Below are 22,576 nucleotides of genomic sequence, written 5' to 3' on the forward strand. Positions count from 1 at the left end.
CACTGCAGCCCAGCCAAGCTGTCCCTGCACATCCGCTACACAGGTCTTGCACGGGACTCAGGAATTTGTGGATTTAATTAGAAGAGGAAGAGAAGCCACCCAGCCATGTTTAAACACCTAATTAGGGTTAAGTTAATACCTGAGATAATCACCAGCTATTACTATGTCTGGGACACTCAGACTGACGACAGTGGCGTGTCCTGGTGAGGACAACCCTCAGATTAAAGTAGATCCCAAGTGGTGAGAAGGAAACCAATCAGGTGTCCTCACAGCCACATGAACAGATTTTAAAACACAAAGTTTAGCAGAAAAGAAAAAGTAGAGTGATTTATAGTATCATGGATGCAAACTGCACACACTTGACGCTGCCCTGCGACTAGAGACCTCCCTGCGGCTGGAGTTGGGGTTACTGGTTCGTGCTGTGGCAGCAGGACCATAGGCCCCTCTCCCAGAAGGAGGAGACACTCCAGGCAGCGAGACCTGTGCTGAAGTAGTGACATTTCCTGGAGGATCCGGGGACTGGGCACTGCTGGTCACGCTGTGTGGCTGTCTTCTGCATGTAGCCTCCTCAGTCAGACCCTCCTGCTGAGGCCACTTACCCTCTCCCCACTGTCCACTGTCCTCATCTCTTAAGGCTCCTTTCTTCCAAACCCTTCCTGGCCCCAGGCTAGATGTCCTTTCTTCTGGCCCTACAATGCTGGCTCATTTCTGGACATGCTCCGCCCTTCTCTGCACCGCAGCTCTAGCTTCCAGCCCTCCACAAGCCATGTGTCCCTCCGGAGCCTTTGTCTCCTACCTTGGCTCAGACTTCCCTGCCCTCTGCCTAAGACCCTCTCCACGACTCCGGGATGAGGGCCCTGTTCACCCCAAACACCCCCCAGAGCTGAGAGACACAGTTGCTTTTTTGGGGTGAGTAGCAGGATCACTCACATGAAGGGTGTACATGATGTACATGTATAGTCTACGTCACAAACATCCTGTGACGGAGACCACATCCACACCCTCCTCCACAGGGACCAGGAACCTCTCCCCTGCTCCTGGCCAATGGTCCCCACACTTTTACTATAGTTCTACCTCCTATGTCATATCTTAAACCACAAGAGCTGAGCTTTGAAAAACTGAGTTAAGTAGCAAGAACAAAGCAGAGAACAAAAGGGCCTCTGTGGGCTGACGGCTCCCAGGCCATGACAGTGGAGGGAATCTTTGGTCCACACCCTGACATCAACTTTCCCCAGGGCTCCCAAGGCATCATGGGGAACAGGGTTCAGGACAGCAGAGCATTGGGCAGGGCTCAGACCAGGCTCCTTGCAGGCGAGGGCAGGTGGCAGGCTGGGAGCTCGAGCATCTAACCTCTGCTGTCTCAGATTCTGTGAAACCAGTGGTTCCCACACTGTACAAAACAGATGGACACAACCAAGACTTGGAATCCCACTAGATACACAGGGTAAAAACTCCTCCTCCAGCACCTCACCTTAGAACTGGATGCAGGCCCTACAGAGAAGGCCTCTCCCTGCCTGGCTGCCTGGGCAGAGCCTGGTGGGTGACACTCACTGTCTTAGCCATAGCCTCAAGGGCCAAGGATGGGATGTCCTCCTGTGACCAGGCACAGAGCCGCCTTGAGTGAGCACAGGGCTGGAAACAGCCTCGGGCAGTAAAGTTAGGAAGGCCTCAGAATACCTAGACGTTTCTTACTGTCCAGTTTCTGCCTGTTGAGGGGGTTTGTGCCGTAGAGTAGGGTGTGTGCCTCCGAATGCACAGTCTGCAGCTCCTCCAGGGTGGCCTTCCGTCCTCGGATGCACTGTGGGGACACAAGGGAGAGGTCACTCATATTGCCCGAGTGGGCTCAGGTACAAGGGAAAACCACCAGCCAGAGGAAACTGAACTGTATACATGCAGGAGCAGAGAGTTATTTGGTTATTGCAAAATACACCCTACACAATGTTTCTTAAATTTCCAGGGAGGGCTTACTTTAATTGTAACTGAAAAAAGTTTAAAAAGACAATTCCAGCCTTCAATGCTTTAACCTTCACTGTCACACAAATGATCTGGCATCAAATTACTACTCTACTTCCCCACTGCCAGGGTCTGGACTAAAAACAGAGAGGATTTGCCAGGGGCAGTGGGGCTGCCTCCTGAGTTCTCCCTGAGAGGAGGCTGGGGCCCGCGTCCCTGAGCACTACCCAGTGCCGGAAAGAAGCAACCTTCTGGGGAGCCCAGAGAAACCTGAGATCGGCCTTGGATCGCCATCCACGCCCCTCCATCCGTATTTTTCTTTGGTTTAGAAATTACCCAAATCAAGACTCCAGTGCTGTTTTCAGATTTCCCCAGAAATTAACATAAAAATTACTGTTCTTTAGTTGAGTTACATTTACTTGATCTTGTAGCAGGAGGGGTTGGTTTATGAGATGAGATTAAAGTTGACATTTTACACTACAGTGGTTTCTGAGAGTCAGAACACAGCCAGAGGCCCTGGTGGTGGTGGTCTGGGGACACCCTGGGCTGCCAGACAGTGTGACACTCCTGAGCACAGAGCCAGGCCAGCAGCTTCTCCTGCTCCTGAAACCTCTGGGGTGATCTGGAACTACTCAGAATAGGGCAGCTCCTCTAGAGACCGTGCTGAAGCAGGAGGTAAAAGCAGAGGGAGCTGGCTATAAGCGGCCTGTGGCTGCCTCATTGATGGCCCAGCCTCAGCGTGGAGGAGAATAAGCTCCCAGGAAAGATCCACTCACTCCTCTTTCAGCACCATGCCGAATCCGACGCAGCAGCTCGAGCAGGAAAGCCCACCGAATGGACACCCCCACAGTCATCTGCCTAGACCAGGGGTGGGCAAACTTTTTGACTCGAGGGCCACAATGGGTTCTTAAACTGGACCGGAGGGCCGGAACAAAAGCATGGATGGAGTGTTTGTGTGAACTAATATAAATTCAAAGTAAACATCATTACATAAAAGGGTTCGATCTTTTTTTTTTTTAGTTTTATTCATTTCAAACGGGCCGGATGCAGCCCGCTGGCCGTAGTTTGCCCACGGCTGGCCTAGAGCGAGGGGCCCTGGCTAGGACGCCTGGGATCCTGGTAAGTCCCTCTAACTTCTCCTATCAGGGGTCAACTCCTATAAACGTGTCCAGTGCCAGGCCATGTACTCTGCCATCCAGGGGACTGTGCTGGGAGCCAGGTGTAAGGGGTGGTGACAGGGACACTGTACTCCCTCACTCTGAGCCAAGAGGTGCAGTTCAAGGTGCACAGCCCACCCGGGTCCCTGAATGAGTGCTGTGTGGAGGCCACATGTTTCCACCCAGTCTCCTCTAGCCCATCGTGCTGACTCGGGTCTGACTCATGAACCACAGGCCCCTCCCCTCCTTGGTACCCGAGTCCTGCAGGTCTGGGGACCCATTGCAGTCATCAGCGAGAACAGGTGGGCACCCCCTATGGTGCCAAAGAAGGTGGAAGAAGGTTGAAGCTTTATTCTTCTGCGTTTCATGTCTCACCCCACCTTGCCGTATTGGCTTTCCTGGCTGAGAAACCACTGCAGAGACCTCTGGCCTCCTTGACCCTCTTGGGGACAAGGAGGGAGGGACAGGAAGCTGGTCGTGGGGATTTCAGATGCCCCAGCAGCCCTATGGAGGAGGAGCAGGGCCAGGGTGGTCTGCAGGAGGAGAAACAGGTTACAGCTGTGTCTGCAGAGGCGATGCTGCCCCCTAGTGGTGAGTTCTGGCAACCCAGAACAGGTGCCAAGCTCCATTCCTTACTAGTGGTCAAGGTCCTCCCCAGGGCACTAGAGGACAGGATTCTGGACCGGACCTTTGTGCCCCATTTCCCTCCAAAAATCACGTCAAGAACTGCAAAAGATGGGGAACTAAAGTTCCTAAACATTCCAGCTTCTGGAGGAGGAGGAGGAGGAGGAGGAGGAGGAGGGACTCAAGGGGGGACTCGAATGGGAAAGAGGGGTGGGGGGCTCAAGTGGGGAAATGGGGGGACTTGAGTGGGGAAGTGAGGGAATTTGAGTGGGGGACAGGAGGACTTGAGAAGGGAAGGGGGACTCGAATGAAGTGGGAGGACTTGAGTGGGGAAGTAAAGGGACTTGAGGGGGGCTCAGCAGGGTCCTGGATGTGCTGGCTTTCTGTGACACGCCTGCCCCAGCTGTGGCCCAGGTGGCTTGGGCTGTGATGCACAGATATGGACAGTTTGTCATCAACTGCAGGGCCCTAGCTTCCCAGAGTCACTCTGCAGTGCAGCATGTCCCATCCCTGGTGTGGGATTCCCAATGTGTGAGAGACACAGCAGGTGTCCCATTTAATGGGTACTTGGGGACCGGGGCCATTGTCCTAGAGTATCCTGGGAGTTGGGTGCTGCTAGCCCCACTCCATAGACAGGACTGTGAGGTGTCCCCGAGCCTGGGCCCCTCTTCATGCACCCACTAATTGCAAGGCCTTCCTGAGAGCTACACTCCTTCATGATGGCTGCACTCCAGGTCAAAGAGCATGAGTTGGGTCGCTCCATGAAAACATTTTCCCCATCAGCAGGATGAAAGACCGTCCTTCATGTTACTCAGCAGAGCCTTCCTGTCCTCACAGGCCAGGGACCACTGCAGCCGTGTGTGGGCAGAGACTGGAATCCCAGGCCCTGATGGGCCAGGAGGTGGGGGCCCTCTTTGTCTGAGAGTGAGACTGGCCTTCACTATCCCAGGCAGTGAGGAGACCGAGGACCAGCTGGAACCCTCTCACTCCACTCAGAGAGGGTGGGGGCGCTATGATCGTGAATCAAATTCCAACCAGACCAGACAGGACCAGACTGTGACTCAAATTCCCACACCATTCACAGCCCCATGGGAACTTGGATTCTGAGGGGTACCTCAGACCTGACACTTTCCACATACTGGGAGAAGCTTCAGGAATGTTAAGTGAGAGGACACTGACCGAAAAGCAACAGGGCTCGTTTCCCTGTTTCTCTAGTTCCTGCTGGAGGGCGGCCTGCATGCATCCTGGGAGCTGATGGGAGAATAGCCTCAGAATGGTTCCTCCAGGGGAATGACCAGACGGAAAATAAGGGGCTTCAGCAACAGTGTGCCGGGAGAGAGTGGAGCAGCGTGTGATGAGGGTACAGGACAGAGGGGTACAGAGGGACCAGGGGGTGCAGAAAGACAAGAGGGGTGCAGGGGAACAGAGGGATGCAGGGGGACTGAGTGCAGGTGGACCAGGGCATGCAGGGGACCAGCGGGTACAGAGGGACCAGGGTGCAGGACAGAGGTGAGCCTTCCTTCAGGAGGCCTTGGGCTTCTAGGAAAACAGCCCTGGGCATCTTCCAGAAGGCAGGCCTGAATATCCCAAGCTGCCAGTCCTTATCATGGAAATGCTCACAGGCCCCCTCCCCGCAGGGTCCCACACTCCACACCGGATTCCTGCAGGCCGTGTGGGCCACCCTCCCTGCTGCTCCGGGCAGCCTTACCTCGCATTTGCCTCGGAGGCCAGTCTCCTGCAGCCGAGACCAGATGCTCTGGATCCTGCCGGCGTGCTCGGGGTGGCTGTTGCTGTTCCCGCAGGTGCACTGGTGCTTCAGCATCAGTGTGTCGTACACCAGGCCTGCAGGGAGGCAGTGGAGAGACCCTCAGAGCAGCAGGGGTGCTTGGCAGCAGGCTTCCCACCACCAGCCCAGGAAGCTACCATCTTGTGGCAAACCACCACTTCCATAGAAGTGGACAGAGGCTCACATCATGTCCCATCCTGCAGGGACGATTCATTAGAAAAATCAAAGTTCATCAGAACCCCTCAACTGCAGTTCACAGAAACGAAAACCAAGGAGAGGTTGAGAGGGTGAACTGGGCAATGGCTTTGGCGCACACCTGCCCAGAATCGAGCCGACAACACCTCTGGGGTGTGGTGCCCTGCCCAGTGGGAGCAGGCAAGGGAAAAAGACACGAAAAGGAGGCCCACCCTAGGACTCCAATCTCCAGCATTAATGCTGTGTGGCATTCATGTTGCAGAGGACCATGGCGACTTCCAGAAATGAGATTTTGGTCTAAATAGCCAAGTCTATCTGCCAGGGACCAACCTCTCTTTTAAGCGGTCCTAGTGGACTGGACTGTCCAAGGCTCCTAGATTCAGAGGAAATACAAGGCATGGTCTCTGCTGTGAGCTGTGCTCCGGGCTCATCTTGGCCAGTGGCCAAGATCTGCTCCCTGCCAGGAAGGGCCACCTGCTGACCACATGAACCTGTGCAGTTTCTGGTCTCCTTTCTGAGAAGCAACAATTTAATTTCTGGATAATCACTACTTAAGCTTTTCTCTGAATATGGACAATATCCTTCTAAGAGCTGACAAAGAGAACTTAACCACACTTAGACATATCTGTGAAAAAAATTAAGACATTTTATAAGGACTGTTTGAAGGATGAAACCATTCTGAATTTTGACATTTTTTTGTTGTTAATATATCATTGAAAAGAAACATTAGGTGAAAATAGTGTTAAAAGCAACCCTGGCTTCCTTCCGCCTCAGGCCGGATGTGGCTGGGCAGTGGCACACTCAAGAGCCCAGTGCCTCAGACCCCAGTAGGTGCCTGGCTCAACCACCCAGTTCTCATTCCTGACTTGTGTGTGGAGCCTTTCAGGCAGAAACAAAATTCCCGCCAGCAGACATGTCCCCCGGCTCGGGCATGGTGAGGTGGGGCAACACAGAACAGCACAGCAGGAATCGTGACCACCGGCAACAAGGAGGACAGCAATGCAGAGTCCAAGGCCCTAGATATAGGCTCAGCTCAAGGAAGGGACAGAGGAGAAAGGGCAGGTTCACTGCCCCAGCTGATGACAGGGAGGCATCCAGCCTGCACACTCACACTCACGCTGGCCTGGGGATGGACCTTTCTCTGGAGGACAATGACTCTCTGGGAAGGGAGGGTGGGCTTCTATGCCCAGGAGAAAGTCCCCAGGATCATAGATGGAGGGCAGAGGAAGGGAGCCTCAGTGAGCCATCCATCTGACACCCTCCACCCAGGGAAGGAGGTTGGGCCAGGTGTGAGGCTGCCCAGCCCTCCAGCCCTAGAAGTGGCCTGTCCCTGACACCACACCTGGCCTGACACCTCACCCTGAAGCACACCTCCCAGACAGACGTCTGTCAAATCCTGGCTGCCCTGCCAGGCAGTCCAAGGCCCAACACCACCGCCCCCCCCGCCCCCCCCAGCCCTCCCTGCTCATGTTACCTGTGGTGAACCTCGGTTTGCTGGGGGGCTCCTGCACAGACATGGGGAAGGTGGCAGACGCTGGGGAGGACTGTGCCCGGGACAGAGGCCGGTGGCCACCGAAGGACACAGGGATGCCAGCGGCCTCCATGGAGGCTTGGTAGTTCCTCAGCTGGTGGATCCGCTGCTGTTCCAGCAGGAGCGCTTGCTACGGGGAAACATGTTTTGTTGCTTCAAAGAAACCTTACACCCCTAAGGGCTCTGCATATACTTTTCTCATGTATCATTCATCCCTCTGCCCGCCTCCCCTCCACCCACTCACCATCGTGCCATGCACGGTGGCACCTGGATGGACACTGAGGATGGCCACCAGATGCCCCAGCAGCCTGCAGGAAGCCCTCCTGGTCGACTCTGTTGTCTTGGTTTTGACCAAGAGCACTTGCTCTGCATGCCAGAAACCTGGGCAGAAAAGCCCACTGCAGAAGAGAAATGCTAATTCTACTTCATTTGCCACCGTCTCCCTGTCCTGGCTCCTCACTGTCTCATGCCCTCAATTGATGACAGGAATGACTGCTGAAGCAAGGAAGATGTGAGCCATCAGGTTCCTGACACCCAGGGCCCAAGCAGCTGGGGTGACAGGGCCGGGAGAGTGTGGCTGTGCCTCTGAGGAGGCAGGGACCTACATGAATAATCCCAGGACTGATAGCCATCTTTCAGGAAAAAACAAAAAACAAACAAACAAAAAAACAGAGTAGAAAGGGGTGAATTAAACATCCATGAAAAGTCTCCCCTGCCCCCCCCCCCAAAAAAAATGCTGTTTCTGTGTGAAGAATGGCTTCTTTAAGAGCACAAATGCGACCAGGATCTAAAGCCTAAAAGCCAGCAGGTCTCTGACCTCTCTCCCGTCTTTACTGCTGGCCAGTGGAGATATAAAGGAGGACTCTGGAAGGGGCTGTGGAGGCTGCTGGGACAGAGGGGCTCCAACCCAGGGCTGCAGTGCAGGTGAAGAGCTAGGTCTGTGGAGCATGGGCCACTCAGCCAGGGCCTGAGGGAGACAGACCCCGATGGGACGCTGTGGACAGGCTGAGGTGTGTGTCCTGTGGGAGGCAGAGTAGAGCCACAGGGAGCGAAGGGCAGGGATGACCTTGCGGCCAGCCCCGCCCTGCCCAAGGAGCTGCTGATATCCAGGCCACCCTGGGACAGCAAAGGAAGGAATGGGTCCACATCCTACTTTATAAGCTGAGGAGCCAGAGAAAGTAGAGCCTGCCAAATCCTCCGCAAATCGTGCCTTAGTTTTCATGTATAAATCTTGTCATTCTGGAAGGTCTGTTTTCCTAGCCCCTGGGGGAGGGGCAGGCACACTGCAGGCTGGGGGGCAGGGAAGAGCCCTGAGATGCTGGGAGGACCTGAGCAGGAGGCTCCCCTGGATCCTGAAGGATTCACACCCAGCTTCACGGCCACCTACAACCAACCAGCCCTCTTCCCAGTACAGGTTTTCCAAAAACTCAGATACAGTGTCTCACGTTTACATCTGCAAATTGCTACTTGCACCACTGAGTTTCCCTGATGAGGACCTCTGCTAATTATTCTCCAAAGAACATAGAAAATTAGTGTTTTTAATGACTGCCTCAGGCTTTGAGTACAACAAGGCTATTTTTCCTAAATAAATGCTGATGGCTTTACCATCTACAAGATATTTACCCTAAAAATTTACATAAGTACTTTCCAATCTCATATCCGGTACTAATAACACAATGAATTCCAGTTATAATAAGAAATCTGCTTCCTTCATAACTCCGAGACCTACACAGACGAGGGAATGAAGCCCCGTGGGGTCCTGTTGGCCAGGACAGCCAGCCAGGCACTCCTACTGCTGGAGCTGCACAGCAGAAGGCAAGGTTCCTTTGGTTGGAACCTCTCTATTTTCATCAAGTGCCATTTCCACTGCACTTTGCAGAGCAGTGGCTTAGTGCCTGGGTGCTAAGAACATGGCCTGAGAAATGCGAGATGGTCCCCCTCTGAATGAGAAACAGAAAAAGCACTATACAAGCAGCCAGCTGCAGGGCCCCCCATGAAACCCAAAAGGGGTGAAGGGTGTGGCCTGCCGCCCAGAGGCCTCTAGAGAAATCAAAGGTCCTGTGTGTCACAGGTGGCGTCTTTCTTGGTGCTGCTGGGGGAGGTGGGGGAGCTGCAGAGGGCCACATGCCTGGGCTGTCAGAGATCAGTGGTGCACAACTGGATGGCTAGGATATCTAGTGGAGAGAGGGGAGGGGACGAGCCAGGGCCTGCACCCTGGACAGAGCTCTGTTGCTGGAGGACAAGATCCGACTTCACTTTGAGAGTGACCTTTGACTCTCATGTGCAGTTCATTAGGAGTAAGCAACCTTCTTCGTGGCACTTGGGCCTCTTAACACGAGGTTTTGACTTGCTGCCTGCCTGGCTGACCTAGTGTTTTGTTGACTTGGCAGTTTTATTTTTACTGTAAATTAATAAATCATTCATCAGATATATTCACCAGTCTCTTGTGAGTTTGGTTATTGTGTGCCAGTGCCCAGAACCCTTACTGGCTCTGGGCACCTGGCTGGCACTACTTTTCTGGATCTGCAAGGCTGGCCACTGCTGTCTCCTCAGGCCCCAAAGGCCCTGCCTACCTTTTTGATCAACTAAAAATTAATCTCCCTCCCTGGACCTTTGGTGATTATGCTGAATCCTATTAACACTTGGCTTTATGTTTATCACAGCCTATATACCTGAAAGAAAACCATCCCTTGGGAGTCTGGGCCAACGCTGGCTGGAAAGTAGGTGCATAAATGCCCACAGTGGACAAATGGCCAGTATGTCTAGATACAGCTAAGGTAAACAGACATAGAACCTCAGCCACCTCCCACACCACTAGAGAGTGATGGGTGAAGACCTGGCCTGGCAGGAGTGGAAGGAAGAGGCCCTTCAGTTTCCACTGCCCACTGGAAATGTGGGCCACTGTCCCTTGCCGCCTGCACCACCCAGCTCCAGTCCACTTTCCCCTCCCTGTCCACCTTCCCTCGCCCTGCCCGCCCCGCCCTCATGGTCACCTGTCTGAAGAGCAGCTCTTGCTCCGTGGGCTGGCGCTGGCTAGGGTCCACTTCCCGAGATGGCTCTGCCTCCTCGTCGTCACTCTCCAAGGGCTCCTGTTTCACCTGCACTCCAGTCAGCTCCTGGGTCTCCTTCTGCCCAGAGAGCCGGTCTAGGTAGGGCTCCTCCAGGAGGGCCTGGTGCTCACGGAGCTCCTCCTCTGTCTCCTCGGGGTGGCTCTCAGGCTGCCGGGCTGGCTCGCTGGGTTTGGGGATAATCTACAGAGGTGAAGGGTGAAGTCAGAGTGACCCAATGTGACTGAGGTCATCAGAAAGGAATGGTGCATCAGAAAGTCTTCATCTCAGAAACAAAGGGATAGAGGACTCGGGGCGGGGGTGAGTTAAGGCCAACAGGCACCAGGCTAGCACCAGGCTGGTCACCTATGCAGAACATGGGCGCTGTCCGCGGTGCTGAGAAGTAACATCAAGGCTCCAGGCAGGGAAGGACGCAGACCTGCAATTGGTTTATGAAACTGTGTTTGTGCCAAGCAAGAGAACACAATGACAGAGGTGTCAACCCACCTCTGCACCTGGATGAGAAGGGAAGAGGACAATGTCCCCTTCTCCACTGTCACAGCTTCTGAGAGGGACATTGCCTGCCTTCTTCCACCCTCAGCCCTTTTCTGTGTCCATCTGCCTGAGAAATCCCTTTTCTGTGTCCATCCTAGTATAACTGAGGTCCTGACCTGAAAGGGCACTGGGGTGGTTACCTGCATCTGCTCCTCCTCCTCCTGGGCTTCTCTGCCAGCTGACCAGGCCCCAGAGCCCCCAGCCCCATCCCACTTCCTGCTCTCCACCCTCAGGCCTGAAAAGCTCCCATGTCATGAACTTTGACCTACAGACCATAGGCATGAGAGGCTGTGTTTTCTTAAAGGGGGTTCACACCCCTGCCTGTGCCACAGGTAGGTCCTAACAGTCAAACTGAGAATGGGGCACTGGGAGTGACACTTTGGGCCTCAGCCAGGCTGGGGTGGAAGGCCAGAAGAGGGGCTGGGTCCAGAAAGAGGAGTGGAAGGCTGCAGCAGGGCTGGCTCCTCGTGCAGGTATGGACAGAGGCTGGCAACTGCCTAGAAGGATGCAGCTGGCCAGGAGGGAAGGGCAGGGAGTATAACGGCTCAGAGAGGCTAAAATTCAAATGCCACATGAAAAGGGGATCCACGTCAGGGTTTAGGAGCCAGCTCAGGACTGGAGATAGCTGTCAGGAAGAACCAAGCAGTCAGGAAGTTGAAATGCAGAAGCTCATGCAAGGCTCAGAGAGACTCGTACTGAGGACAGAGAAGCCACACACACAAAGGGAAACACAGAGAACAGGCCAGAGGCCAGGAGAGGAAGAGGGGTCCACCCGTCCGCTGCCCTGGGGAGGAGGACTAGAGGGTCCCGACTACCTGCAGGCTCAGAGTCAGCTCTGGGATGTTACGAGGAGGCATATAGGCCACCTGCTCCGAGGTGCCCTTCCACAAGCTCAATGAAGATGGCTGTGGGAAGCATCTGCACCAAGTAGGAGCAGGTGTGGGGGAAACGGGGCTGTGGCCACCTCGGGGTGACCCGGGGATGACCCCAAAGGGAGGTAATTTGGATGCTAGGGTAACCCAGGGCCAATTCTAGGCCATTTGGGAGGCCCAGCTCTGATGTGGGGTGTTTCTGCAGACACAGAGCTCTGGTCCCTCCCTGAGGAAGGCCAGGGAAAAGTAAATGAGGAATGGAGGGCCCAGCCAGGGCCCCAGTGCTTGCCTGAGGAAGCTATTTGAGAAAACAGAGCACTAATACTGAAGAGTTAGGAGAGTGGCCATGGGAACATGTACTCAGAGGACAGGATACTCCAATCCTGACTTTCTTCCAACGTTTTCTTCTAAATTTCAAAACTAGAGAAAACTTTCAAAAATCGTTAAGAAATCCCATACACCCTTCTCCTATAGATGGAAGGACACAGGGATGAGGCAGAGGTCAACCTCTCCTCTGCTGACCTACTTGAGGGCTGCCAGTGGCCGTGAGACGCAATCCAGCAAATGTGTCAGCCCTCCTCTGCCCTTCTCCACAGAACCCTGGGAATCACCCACTTGGGAGTCTCACTGATAGACTTAGTGACTGTCAGCTGTGCTGTAGACCACACAAATATTCAAGTTCCCTCAGTTGTCTGATAATGTCACTTATGGCCTTTCCTGGTCCAAATCGGGTCCAGCTACAGATCACGTGTATGTTTAGGTGACCTGTCCGAAGTTGCCATGTCTGAAGCATTCAACCAGTGTCTGTAAAGGGCCCCTGGATGTGGTAAGGGATCATCCCCTCTGGTATCTGGGGCAGGTGCTAACATAGTTGGGCAGACTCCCTGTGGGGCAGGTGGACTTCCAGCTGTGGTCAGTGTGCCTCCTGTGGGCCGCACTCCATCCTCTGTCACATGCTGCTTTTGGGCTGAATGTTTAGTCTCACCGGTTCCAGTGAATGTCCTGAGCAACCTTTCCAGGTGATGGGCTCTGGGAGTCTCTTCCTTCCTCCTGCAGCTTCACTCTTATGGAGCCTCTGAGGGCACACCCCTTCCCCCATTCCCCCCAGGCCTGGCAGGTGGATGGGTGGCAGCTCTGGGTCATCGAAGGGGAGGAGAAAGGAGCTGGTAGACGGCAAAGGCCCAGCGGCAGCTCTTCCTGGAGAAGCCAGGCAGAGGGGACACAAAGCAGCCTGCTCATAGCAGACGTCCAGGGCTTCCCCTGCCATCCTCTCAGCTTCCTTGGGAAATGAGGCATCCAAGCGGAGCCTGCCAGGCCCTCCCCTTGGGCCGAGGTCACGTTCTGGCCCCCCGTCACTGACATGCAGCTCTGCTTCCCACTGGCCGGGCCATACGGCAGAGCCAGCAGCAGGAGGGGCAGTGGCAGGCAAACATGCTGGAGGAAACACTGGCAGAGAATCGGCAGCAAACTGGACGAACAAGTCAGCTCTTTGTCTCCTAGTGGCCTTTGGACCTTAGGAGCCCTCATTTATCAATTACATGAGAACAAATGCAACTCCAAATTAGAGCAACACATTTTCTAAAAGCCAGACTGGAGTTCAGAGCCAAAGCCAACTGGTAAGCAGCCCATTTTTAAAGACTACTGGCCATGCTCATAATTAGACCACACAAATAAACGAGACCCAGTTTTCATATTCAATATTGGGAAGGTCAGATGAAAGGAAAATGCATCCAACCCAGCTCTATAGGACTTGGGCTCATGTGCAATTCAGCAACCACACACAAAACTGCTGTCACAGCAAAGCCAGCTTTTCCAGTTCTCAAGGTGCCTTAAGAATTCTCTTCTAACAGAGAAAAGGCATTTCTGCCCCTGTACACGCTGCTCACCTTACACAGACCACACCTGAGGCCATTCTCAGACGCTCCCAGACGCACAAGACTGGCTTCACTTCAGCTTCAGAGCTGGAAGCCCCACTCCCTTTGATGGCAAGCATTCTCCTAAAAGTCCCTTCACCCAGCAAACTTCATTAAACACACTGCGTGCAAGGCCACGGGCATCCACAATGAGGCTGACACACCACTGGATAGGAGTGCTGGGCACCCACAGGGAGGCCCACATACTGCTGGAGAGTAGTGGTCATCGCCCGGTGAACCCAGCCAGCTCCTAGATCCATCTTTCCTGCCTCATAGACTTTCTTAGCCAATGGGCCATTCTCTGGAAACCACAGCAGCCCCGTTGGGCTGCTGAAAGTGTAGCAACTGGGAAGGGCTGATCTCTCCAAGGGTGACATCCTTGAAGAGGCTGCCCACTGAGGCTGAATGACAGCAGGCCATGCATGGAAGGTCACCACCCCCATGCACAGGGCACAGGGCTGCAGGGAGGGAGCCCTGCCAGGCTCTGGGCTCTAGTGCCCTCAGGTAATGAGGCCTAGGAACAGCCTGCTCCAAGACAAAGGGCAGAGACATCAGCGCCAGACGGTGCCAGATACGAGCTTGGCTCCCTGAGCGCTGGGAGAAGTGTATAAACATGTCAGTCATCTGTCGTTCCCACCGTCAGTCAGTCAGTCATGTAGTAGAATCAGGGAGATTACCCAGCTTCCAAGTCGCTCTGTTCAGGAACATATCACCTATGAATAGGTGTTTCTTGTCTTCAAAACCTCCTAACCTGCCACTCAGATAATGACATAACAAAACCAAGAAGCCAAACTGGCATCAGGTGGAGAAATGTCAAGTTCCCACACAGTGAGGAGTCCCTTTCCTGTCCAATCAGGGCTGGGCTCAGGGCCTGTCCACTGCTGACTGCTTAGTCCAGCCTGGCTGGGAGAGCCTGTGGGGTGGGGGCTTTGTGGGGGGTGGGGTGGGAGCCTATTTCCTAGTGCCTGGTGGGTAGAGGGGTCTGGGCTTGGCTGCCCTGGGCAGCTGGCCATTTAGGAGTGAACGTCCCTCAGCCCTGTCAGGGCAAACACACTGGGGTGGACTGGGGCTATGTGGCCGCCACCTCCACCTGTGAACCCTGTGGGGGCTGAGCCGGACTCAGTGGAGGAGCAGCCCCAAAATACATGATGGCATTTCAATAAGCAACACTCTTGACAAAACCACACCAGCACCCGCTCTTGGCAGGCACCGTGCCAGGTACCTGGGTCGACCAGGGTACACAGACCGCATCCTTGTGGGCTGACATGCCACCAGGGAACACAGATAGGAATATGAAACGTGAGAAATGGGTGTAGTCACTGCAGACGGGAGGGTGGGCAAGGAAACAGGATGGAGCTGGAAGGCAGTTCTAACTGAGGTGAGGGACTCATGAGTGATGTTCAGGCCAAGATTCAGAGGAGCAAACCTAGGGAGCATGGAGTGGGAAAATGCTTCTTCTTTGAAGATTAGTCTCCGTGCCCCAAACCCAACTGGGCTGGGAATGCTGGCAGACAGAGGAGCAGGGCTAGCTGTACTTAGCGCCTCGGCCCCGGAGAGGTGATCTTCTCTCCTCTTGCTCCATCTTCACACTCGTGTGGACCCTTCCAGGTCTTGTTCCTGATCCCCCTCTCTCCCTCCACCCTTTCATTCCTCAGGGAGGCAGAGACAAGAGTCGAACTGTGTGTATCGGGTAGAGGATCAATGACTGAGGTCTCTCTGAAAGAGGGAACGCGACCAGATGAGCTTTCCCAGGAAAGAGACATGTTGAGAATCAAGTCTGTTCATCCCCAAATCTGCTAGTTCCCCTCAGAAAACACCAAAGCTGCCTTCTCTTACCTCATCCACTTCTTTCTTAGCAGCTTTGAGAGGTAACTCACATACCAGAGTTCACACTTTCGAACTGTGTAAGTCACTAGTCATTTGTATATTAACAGAGTTGTGCAACCATCACGTCTCTAACTCAGAACACTTTCAATCACCTCAGAAAGAAACGCCATTCCCACTGGAAGTCATGCCCCTGCCACTCCCCACCCTGCCTAGGGTGCCCATCGATCACCAAACTGCCTGCCCGTCTGATGTTCTACCCACATCGAATCATACGTGTGGGCTTTTCTGTCTGGCTTCTCTCCCTCAGCACCATGTTGTCAGGGCTGAGTGATACACCATGGCCTGTCTGTGCCCTTTCTGTTTGACTGTCATCTGGGCTGTCCTGCTGTTGGTGTGCAAGCCCTTGTTTAGACCTATGCTGTCAACTCTCTTGGGTACAGGCCTAGCAGTGGGCCTGCTGGGTCCCATGGTAACTCTGTTAACCTTCTGAGGAAATGCTGGACTGTCTTCCACAGGTTCATCTCATTCTTTACTATTAAAAGATGCTTTCTTTCAAATGTTGGTATTTGAAAAACGTTACTCAAAGTTGCTCTTTTCCTATTTTACTCACTAGAGAGCAACACCACCCTTTCCCACCACTTCCTGTTGAGAGTGGCGTCGCCGTGACTCTAGGGACTGTATAGGTGTGCCGGCCTCTGTGAGCTGGCCTGGGTGTAGCCCTCTAGAGGATGTTATTCCAATGGACAAGTATACTGCAAGGGTAGAGTCATCCGGACATGTGCTTCTGGGGACTTCAGGCCACTGTAAAGTTGGGGACTTCCTGTTTTGTGTTTGCTTAAAGATAAATATGCTTGAGAAAAAAGTCTTGCCTGGCTGGCATGGCTAAGTGGTTGAGCATCAATCTATGGACTAGGAGGTCACGGTTCAATTCCCTATCGGGGCATATGCCCAGGTTGTAGGCTCGATCCTCCTGTGGGGAGTGCAGGAGGCAGCCAATCAATAATTCTCTCATCACTGATGTTTCGATTTCTTTCTTTCTCCCTTCCTCTCTGAAATCAATAAAAACATATTTAAAAAGAAAAAAGTGTTGGCTGAGTGGAATTTACCATGCAGTGATGCGAACACTTCACATGCATAATACTGACCAGGGACTCAGGAACTGGCCCTGCCCACTCCAGTCATCCCCCAGCACGGGTAATTCCCCCAAGTTCCAGCTGCACACAAGCCCGTCCTTGCCGAGCGTGGGGAAGCCTGAGACGCACTATTTCTCCTGTGGCCCTCGGCCGTTCAAGGTCAGAAAGGGGCAGCTGCCAGATGGCAAAGCTGAGGAAAGAGCTAACAGATGTGAGGCCGTGGAGCGCACGGCACAGACCCACCTTGTTCATATGCAGCTGCTGCTGCTGAAACTGTTGCTTGTGTTTCTCCAGAAACTGCTGGTGCTGCTGCTGGATGACCAGGTGCTGCAGGGCCTGGGCGTTTTGGGGCAGCGGTGCCGACTGTGTGCGCCCCAGTGGGCGGTGCTGCCTCAGCTTGTGGATGGAGGGGGACACCCGGTCTGCGCCAACCAGAGACTGTGTGTGCAGGGGCAGGGCGCCCAGGCCTGAAAGATACCAGTCTGAAGATAACATGGAGGAAAAAAGCAGAGGGGAAGAGGAAGAAGAGAGGAGGGGAGAGAGCTGTTGAGTGAATGACAGAGACACCGTGAGCTGCAGCCGCCAGCCCAGGCGCCTCCTCCCTGGAGCCCAGCGAGTATGACTCCAGGCACACACCGAGCATCCTGAGCTGTCACTTGGAGAGTACTGTCTCTGACACCCAGGTTAATGCCATCAACAGGCATTCTGTGCAACAGGCTTCAGAAGAGCTTGCCCTGCCAGAGGCAGATTCACAGGTACGAACGCCCCCTCAGAAGGTTCTGATCTGAAGAGCACTGTGGGCAATAAGAGTACCACATGCTGAGCTGAGGAAGGCCATAGTAGCCCTTCCCTGTCACAGAAACTAATTGTGAGAGAAATAAACTGTCCTCAGGGGTCAAGTTCTTTTAAGGGTCTCCTAAAACACTGATCTCATGCACAAAGGGGGCATTAACACTTACAATCCTGATGAATATGGTCAAAACCTCTTTCTACAAATTTCTACAAGGATTTGCCAACGCCCAGGCCCACTGGCTGCACAGGAGGGTGCTGCGCCCACATCTGCACCTGAGCTAAGTGTTCAGATCCAGAGTCTGAGCTGACAGGATACATCTGGCTGTGTCTGCACTTGAATCTCAGTTTAAATTACAACCTCTCTTGTGAACCAGGAAGTTTAATATTTTTTCTTCTGTAGGCTTTTCCTCCATCTGGTCTTTCTTTTGCAAATTGTTGTTTAGGTCATTGACCATTTTTCCAAGGGTCTATGGGCAAAAAGTTCTAACAAACCCCTTCCCCTGCAACCTGGGTATGTCCTCCTGGCAACCTGAGGTAAACAAACACTAAACATTGCTCAGGCTGAAAATGACCCTGGGTCAAGGATATCCGACTGGGAGAAATGGTAAATGAACTGAGCACACCAGCTCCTGCTGCCCTGTGAGTGACCAGAAGGCTAGAATAACCCACCAGGTACCCACACCTGCTCCTCTACTGGGCCTTCTTCCCACCTATTCACCTGCCGAGTACCACCTCAGGTCTTAAGCAACAATGCTCATTTCCAGGAAGCCTTCCCTGAAGCTCACCTGCCCCAGCACCCAGCCTCCTGCACACACCCAACTACCAAGCTCTGGGGCCCATCTCCCAGGGCCTGGCCAGTAGGACACACTGGTCTGAAGGTTTGGTTCGCCGGCCACTCAGTCACTGTGCTCAGCTGGGTGGCCAGGCCAGGCGGTGCCTACGGTTCTGTGTGGAGCTGCAGAAACAAGCCAGGACTCTGCAAACAGTTCCTTCTCGCCTGGAAATAAACCCGATTTCTATGCGCTGCCCTGGCTAGCTGCTCAAACTCAGCCTCTGGGAATACTGGGACTTTGCTCTTTCCAGGAGTAACTGTGTGCAGAGTGCCTAATAATTGAAAACATACGAGCCATAGGGCCTGCAGGGAAGGGGACACAGCACCCGAGACCCTCCACCTTGCTTGCTCTCTGACCTGGCCAGCCACTCCTCCCACACGGGCTCGTTTCCAGAGCACTTGTGAGTGGAGCTGGTATAACTTGGTAGGTCTGTCCAACGAGATCATCAGCAAGCAGAGAGGTCTGTGGGTCGTCCACTTGGGGGGACTCAGATACACTGACATAGGAACCATGCAGTGAGAACTCCTGGGTCCTGCTCAGACACAGCCACCTCAGACACATGGCTCTCACTGGGCTCAGTCACAGGGATATTTACTACGCCTATGCTATCTACTAGGCATTGCAGACTGTGTGGGTGCTGGGAGAGAGAGGATGGCAGAGCTGTAGGAAAATGCAAGGTCTGGGCTCCAGGAAGGAGGCAGGACAGATACAGTGTCCATGGAAGCTGACATAGAATGAGCACATGGGAGCAGGACAGGGGCACAGAAGCTGGCCTCATGGAAAAAGGGGTTTTGGGAAAAGGACAGGGCTTCCAGAATCGCCCTGCAGGCCAGTCAGCGAGGAGTAAAACTGGCTAGTGATGAGCTGTGTGGGAGAAGGGGCCCAGAGGCCTGGCACAGCGTATCTCCAGCTGAGAGCCCGGGCCTCACTGCAGCCAGCCGCTCAGAGCTTTCTGTGCCATGGAAATGGTCCAGGTTCCCCTGCACCAGCAGCCACAGGAGTATTCGCTATGCCTCACAGGTGACTGAGTGCTTTTAACTTTCAATTTCAATGTTAATAGCCACATGTGGCCAGTGCTCCTGCACTGGACAGCACTGTGCTACACAATGGGGGGACTTCCCGGGCCCTGATGGAAACCTGGTGGCAGCTAGAGGACAGGATGGAAAGGCAGGAAAGCAGTCAGGAGGCATCTTCCCACAGGGCCCACGGGTCGTGGAAGGACACGACCTGAGCCCTGACCAGCCAGTGACTCTAAGGAACCAAGTGCTCGAGAGGGACAAACAAGCATAAAACAGGAAAACCAAACCAAACCCCCGTCTGGACCCGCATGCTCCACATTTGGACTCTGAGGCCTGCCGGCACCTGCATTTCCCACTGAGGTTGGGGGTCAGAGATTTGGAGGTGAAGCTCTAATGTTGCTGTAGATTTTACTTCTGAACAGAGAGAGAGATTCGAGAAGGCAGAAATGAAACTGAGGACGGTTTCCAGATGAGGACGGGCGACCGCAGCCCCCACACGACTGGCAATCCTTAGTGACTCTGTACACCATCACTGCTATGAAGACTCCATCACAGATTTCCCACTTTTTCCTAAATATAACTGTCCTTTAGATGGGGCACCATTTTAATAAAAATTTACTGCTGATAGAAATTGACTGTCCTCCCAAGTCAGGTCTGTGTTTCTGCCACTTGCTTAGCTTGACCCAGAGGAAGACGCAAACCAGAGGAGCTTCAACCTCCTCTTGAGAGGGCAGGACCTGTAATTGGCATGTCGTCCACACAGTTCTGTGAGGGAGACATGGTGCATCATGTCACATGCCCGGACATGGGGGAAGTGAGGGAAACACAGGGTGGAACAGGCCTCCTTGCCGGTTCTGTGAGCTGGCAAGGCCTGATGCCGTGCAAAGCGCTCACCTGTGACGAGGGGCGTCTGTGTGGGTGGCTGCTCCAGTAAGACCATGTGCTGCAGGAGAGGGTTGTGAGCTGCCCCGCCGTCCCGCTCCAGGGGCGCCGTGCTCAGGTAGGGCGTGAGGTGGGTGCCAGGAAAGAGGGAGAGCCGCTGTTGCAGGGCTGGGAGAGCCAGTCTCTCGGCTTCCTGCTGGCCTGCCGCCCCCTGGAGAGGCACAACTGGTAACATCTAGGCTACATGCCTGTGACAGCTGCCCCGCACCACACAGACCCTCAGAAGCCTACTTACAGCAGAAGGGCCGGTGGCAGGAAGTCCCAGTGTGATGTTGGGCAAGGATGGCGATGTGTAGAGGGGAAGTGGGGCCACGGAGCCTTCCCGAGTCACCAGTCTGTGTGCCAAGCTGGTCTGGGGACAGAATACAGGACGACCATCACACAGAGTCTGCTCTGGCCAAGTGTGGGCAACCACACCAAGGGGAAGGACAACAGAAAACACTTCTGGGCAGATCATGCCCAGAATATAAAGATGAATTAACAGATTAGAGCATGTAGGTGAGTGTAACATTTCAGAGCAGGCGGCAAGCATAAAAACATAGATTCATGATCCACCAAATTCTCATTTTTATTCAAATTGCTTACTCATGGCAAAACTACAAGAAGAAAACCTAGGAAAATGTATTTTAAAATATATTCTTAGAGTTGGGAATGTCTTTCTAAACATCAGAGGCAGAAACCAAAGAGGGAACTAAAGATGAAAAAAAAACCCTCCCATGAAAGGGAAAGAATGGTGATGACAATAGTAGCAAAGTACAGGACAAAGGTTAATATATAGAGCGCTCACAAATCAAAAGCAGGCTCGTTTACACATGGGGCACCAGTTTGGCAGAGGCTTGCGGTTACTTGGAATCTGTTCATGATGTGATGTTAAGTTAGAAAAACAAGTCACAGAATCTTACACTTTTTAAAAAGAAGACTTGGACTATTTAAGTGTACAGCAAAAGTGAGGACTAGAAGGGCAGTCAGAAAAGGGTGAGCAGTGAGCAGTCTGCAAGGAGTTGAAGCACTGAGATATTTAACATCTTCTGCTTCTAGAATAAACCTTCTTTGATAAAAAACATATTCACCAGCACATCCCTGCACAGCAAATGTGCGCCGAGCCAATGAGCAAACCACCAATAGGTGACTTTGCCATGGGACACGAAGGTGGGGGTGGCAGAAGTCTGCAAGATGAAAAATAATGTGAGGGCTGAACATCCTGACTTCCTCCCATCCTTCCCACAGTGAACAACATAATCAAGGATGAGAACCATTTCACTTCCAGGGGAAAAGCTGTGGACTGAAAGCTGTTACACGTTACTGTAGACAGTGGTCACTGACTGCAGCCTGCCAGCCTGCAGGGACAAGTGCCCACTCTCAGAGTGAACATCTCTGCCTTGCAGATTCCCTAGGTGGCTATGTTGATGGTGTCATATTTTGATGTCATCAAGAAACATACATTTTGTTTCTGTGCTTAAGGCAGAACAAGATGGAACAGCTTTCCTCAAGAGGAAGGAAACAGCACGTCTTGTTCCGGAGACTGGCTGCAGCTACCTGTACAGCTACCTGTAGTCACTCATGTAGTCAATGGTACAGTAATGATGAAAGGATGACTGTGAAAGCGCTCTTCCCACACAAAGCAATTTTGTTAGAAGTAAAATACTAACAAGCTATGTTTTAGGGAACATGATTGCGACTGCCAAGGAAACCATGGTTCCACTGAACTGAGATTCTCCAAGAACAAAGAGATGTTCTAATGTTTCCAAGGTTGTAACTTCCTCTTTATAACCAAGGCTATTTTTTTTTAACCTAAGTTATTTTTAGAAATAAAGCTGCCTCAGAATTACTTGGTAGGCTGACTTGCCCGCATTTTCAGTGTCAATGTCTCTGTCAGCTTCTCAGTTCTGCATACGTGAAGGGTTGGGGTCAGAGTGCCTGTGGCACCACCCTGCCAGCCACACCCCAATCATGAGGCACACCCTAGTCATAGGCGTGCCTCAATCCCATCTAGCCTTCTGAACTGGACGGAGCCGCTGTCTGTGGCACGGGGAGCCCTGCATCCTCTGTATAAAGGGGGACAGGGTATAGTGAGGCTGAGCTCCACGCCGTCCAGGGGTCCCTTGCCTCCCTCCCACACAAGGATCCTACACAGCCTCTGGACTGGGAAGCCTCTGTGCCTCTCAGGGAACTGTCCAATCCTCAAAAAGGACACCTACATACCCTCACATTTTCTAAGACTACCCTGCCAATCCTTTTAACATTTCTTGTGAACCTTCCTACATCTTCTATTAATTTGCACTAGCTTAATTTACATCAACGTGTGACTTGGAAAAATTAACACATACTTTAAACCAGAACCATGTAAACTCACCCAAATAAGGCATCCCTACAAGATGAAGCATTAGGTACATACCT

General features: G+C 53.1%; 1 protein-coding gene across 2 annotated transcripts in view; it reads right to left on the reverse strand.

Annotated features, from left to right (window-relative positions):
* Window positions 1-22,576, reverse strand: part of HDAC4 (histone deacetylase 4) — a 232,932-nt gene that overhangs the window by 33,497 nt on the left and 176,859 nt on the right. Inside the window, exons 10-16 of one of the 2 annotated variants that reach the window (XM_081095399.1) lie at window positions 20,415-20,531; window positions 20,132-20,330; window positions 16,837-17,060; window positions 10,240-10,497; window positions 7,190-7,376; window positions 5,443-5,576; window positions 1,693-1,798 (exon numbers count right to left, since the gene is read on the reverse strand). In XM_081095399.1, coding sequence (XP_080951525.1) covers window positions 1,693-1,798; window positions 5,443-5,576; window positions 7,190-7,376; window positions 10,240-10,497; window positions 16,837-17,060; window positions 20,132-20,330; window positions 20,415-20,531 — 1,225 coding nt within the window. Of the gene's footprint in view, window positions 1-1,677; window positions 1,799-5,442; window positions 5,577-7,189; window positions 7,377-10,239; window positions 10,498-16,836; window positions 17,076-20,131; window positions 20,331-20,414; window positions 20,532-22,576 lie in introns of both variants that reach the window. The other variant, XM_081095398.1, reaches the window with a different exon arrangement.

Source organism: Myotis nattereri (genome assembly GCF_964212035.1).
Source record: "Myotis nattereri genome assembly, chromosome: 7".
Taxonomy (NCBI): domain Eukaryota; kingdom Metazoa; phylum Chordata; class Mammalia; order Chiroptera; family Vespertilionidae; genus Myotis; species Myotis nattereri.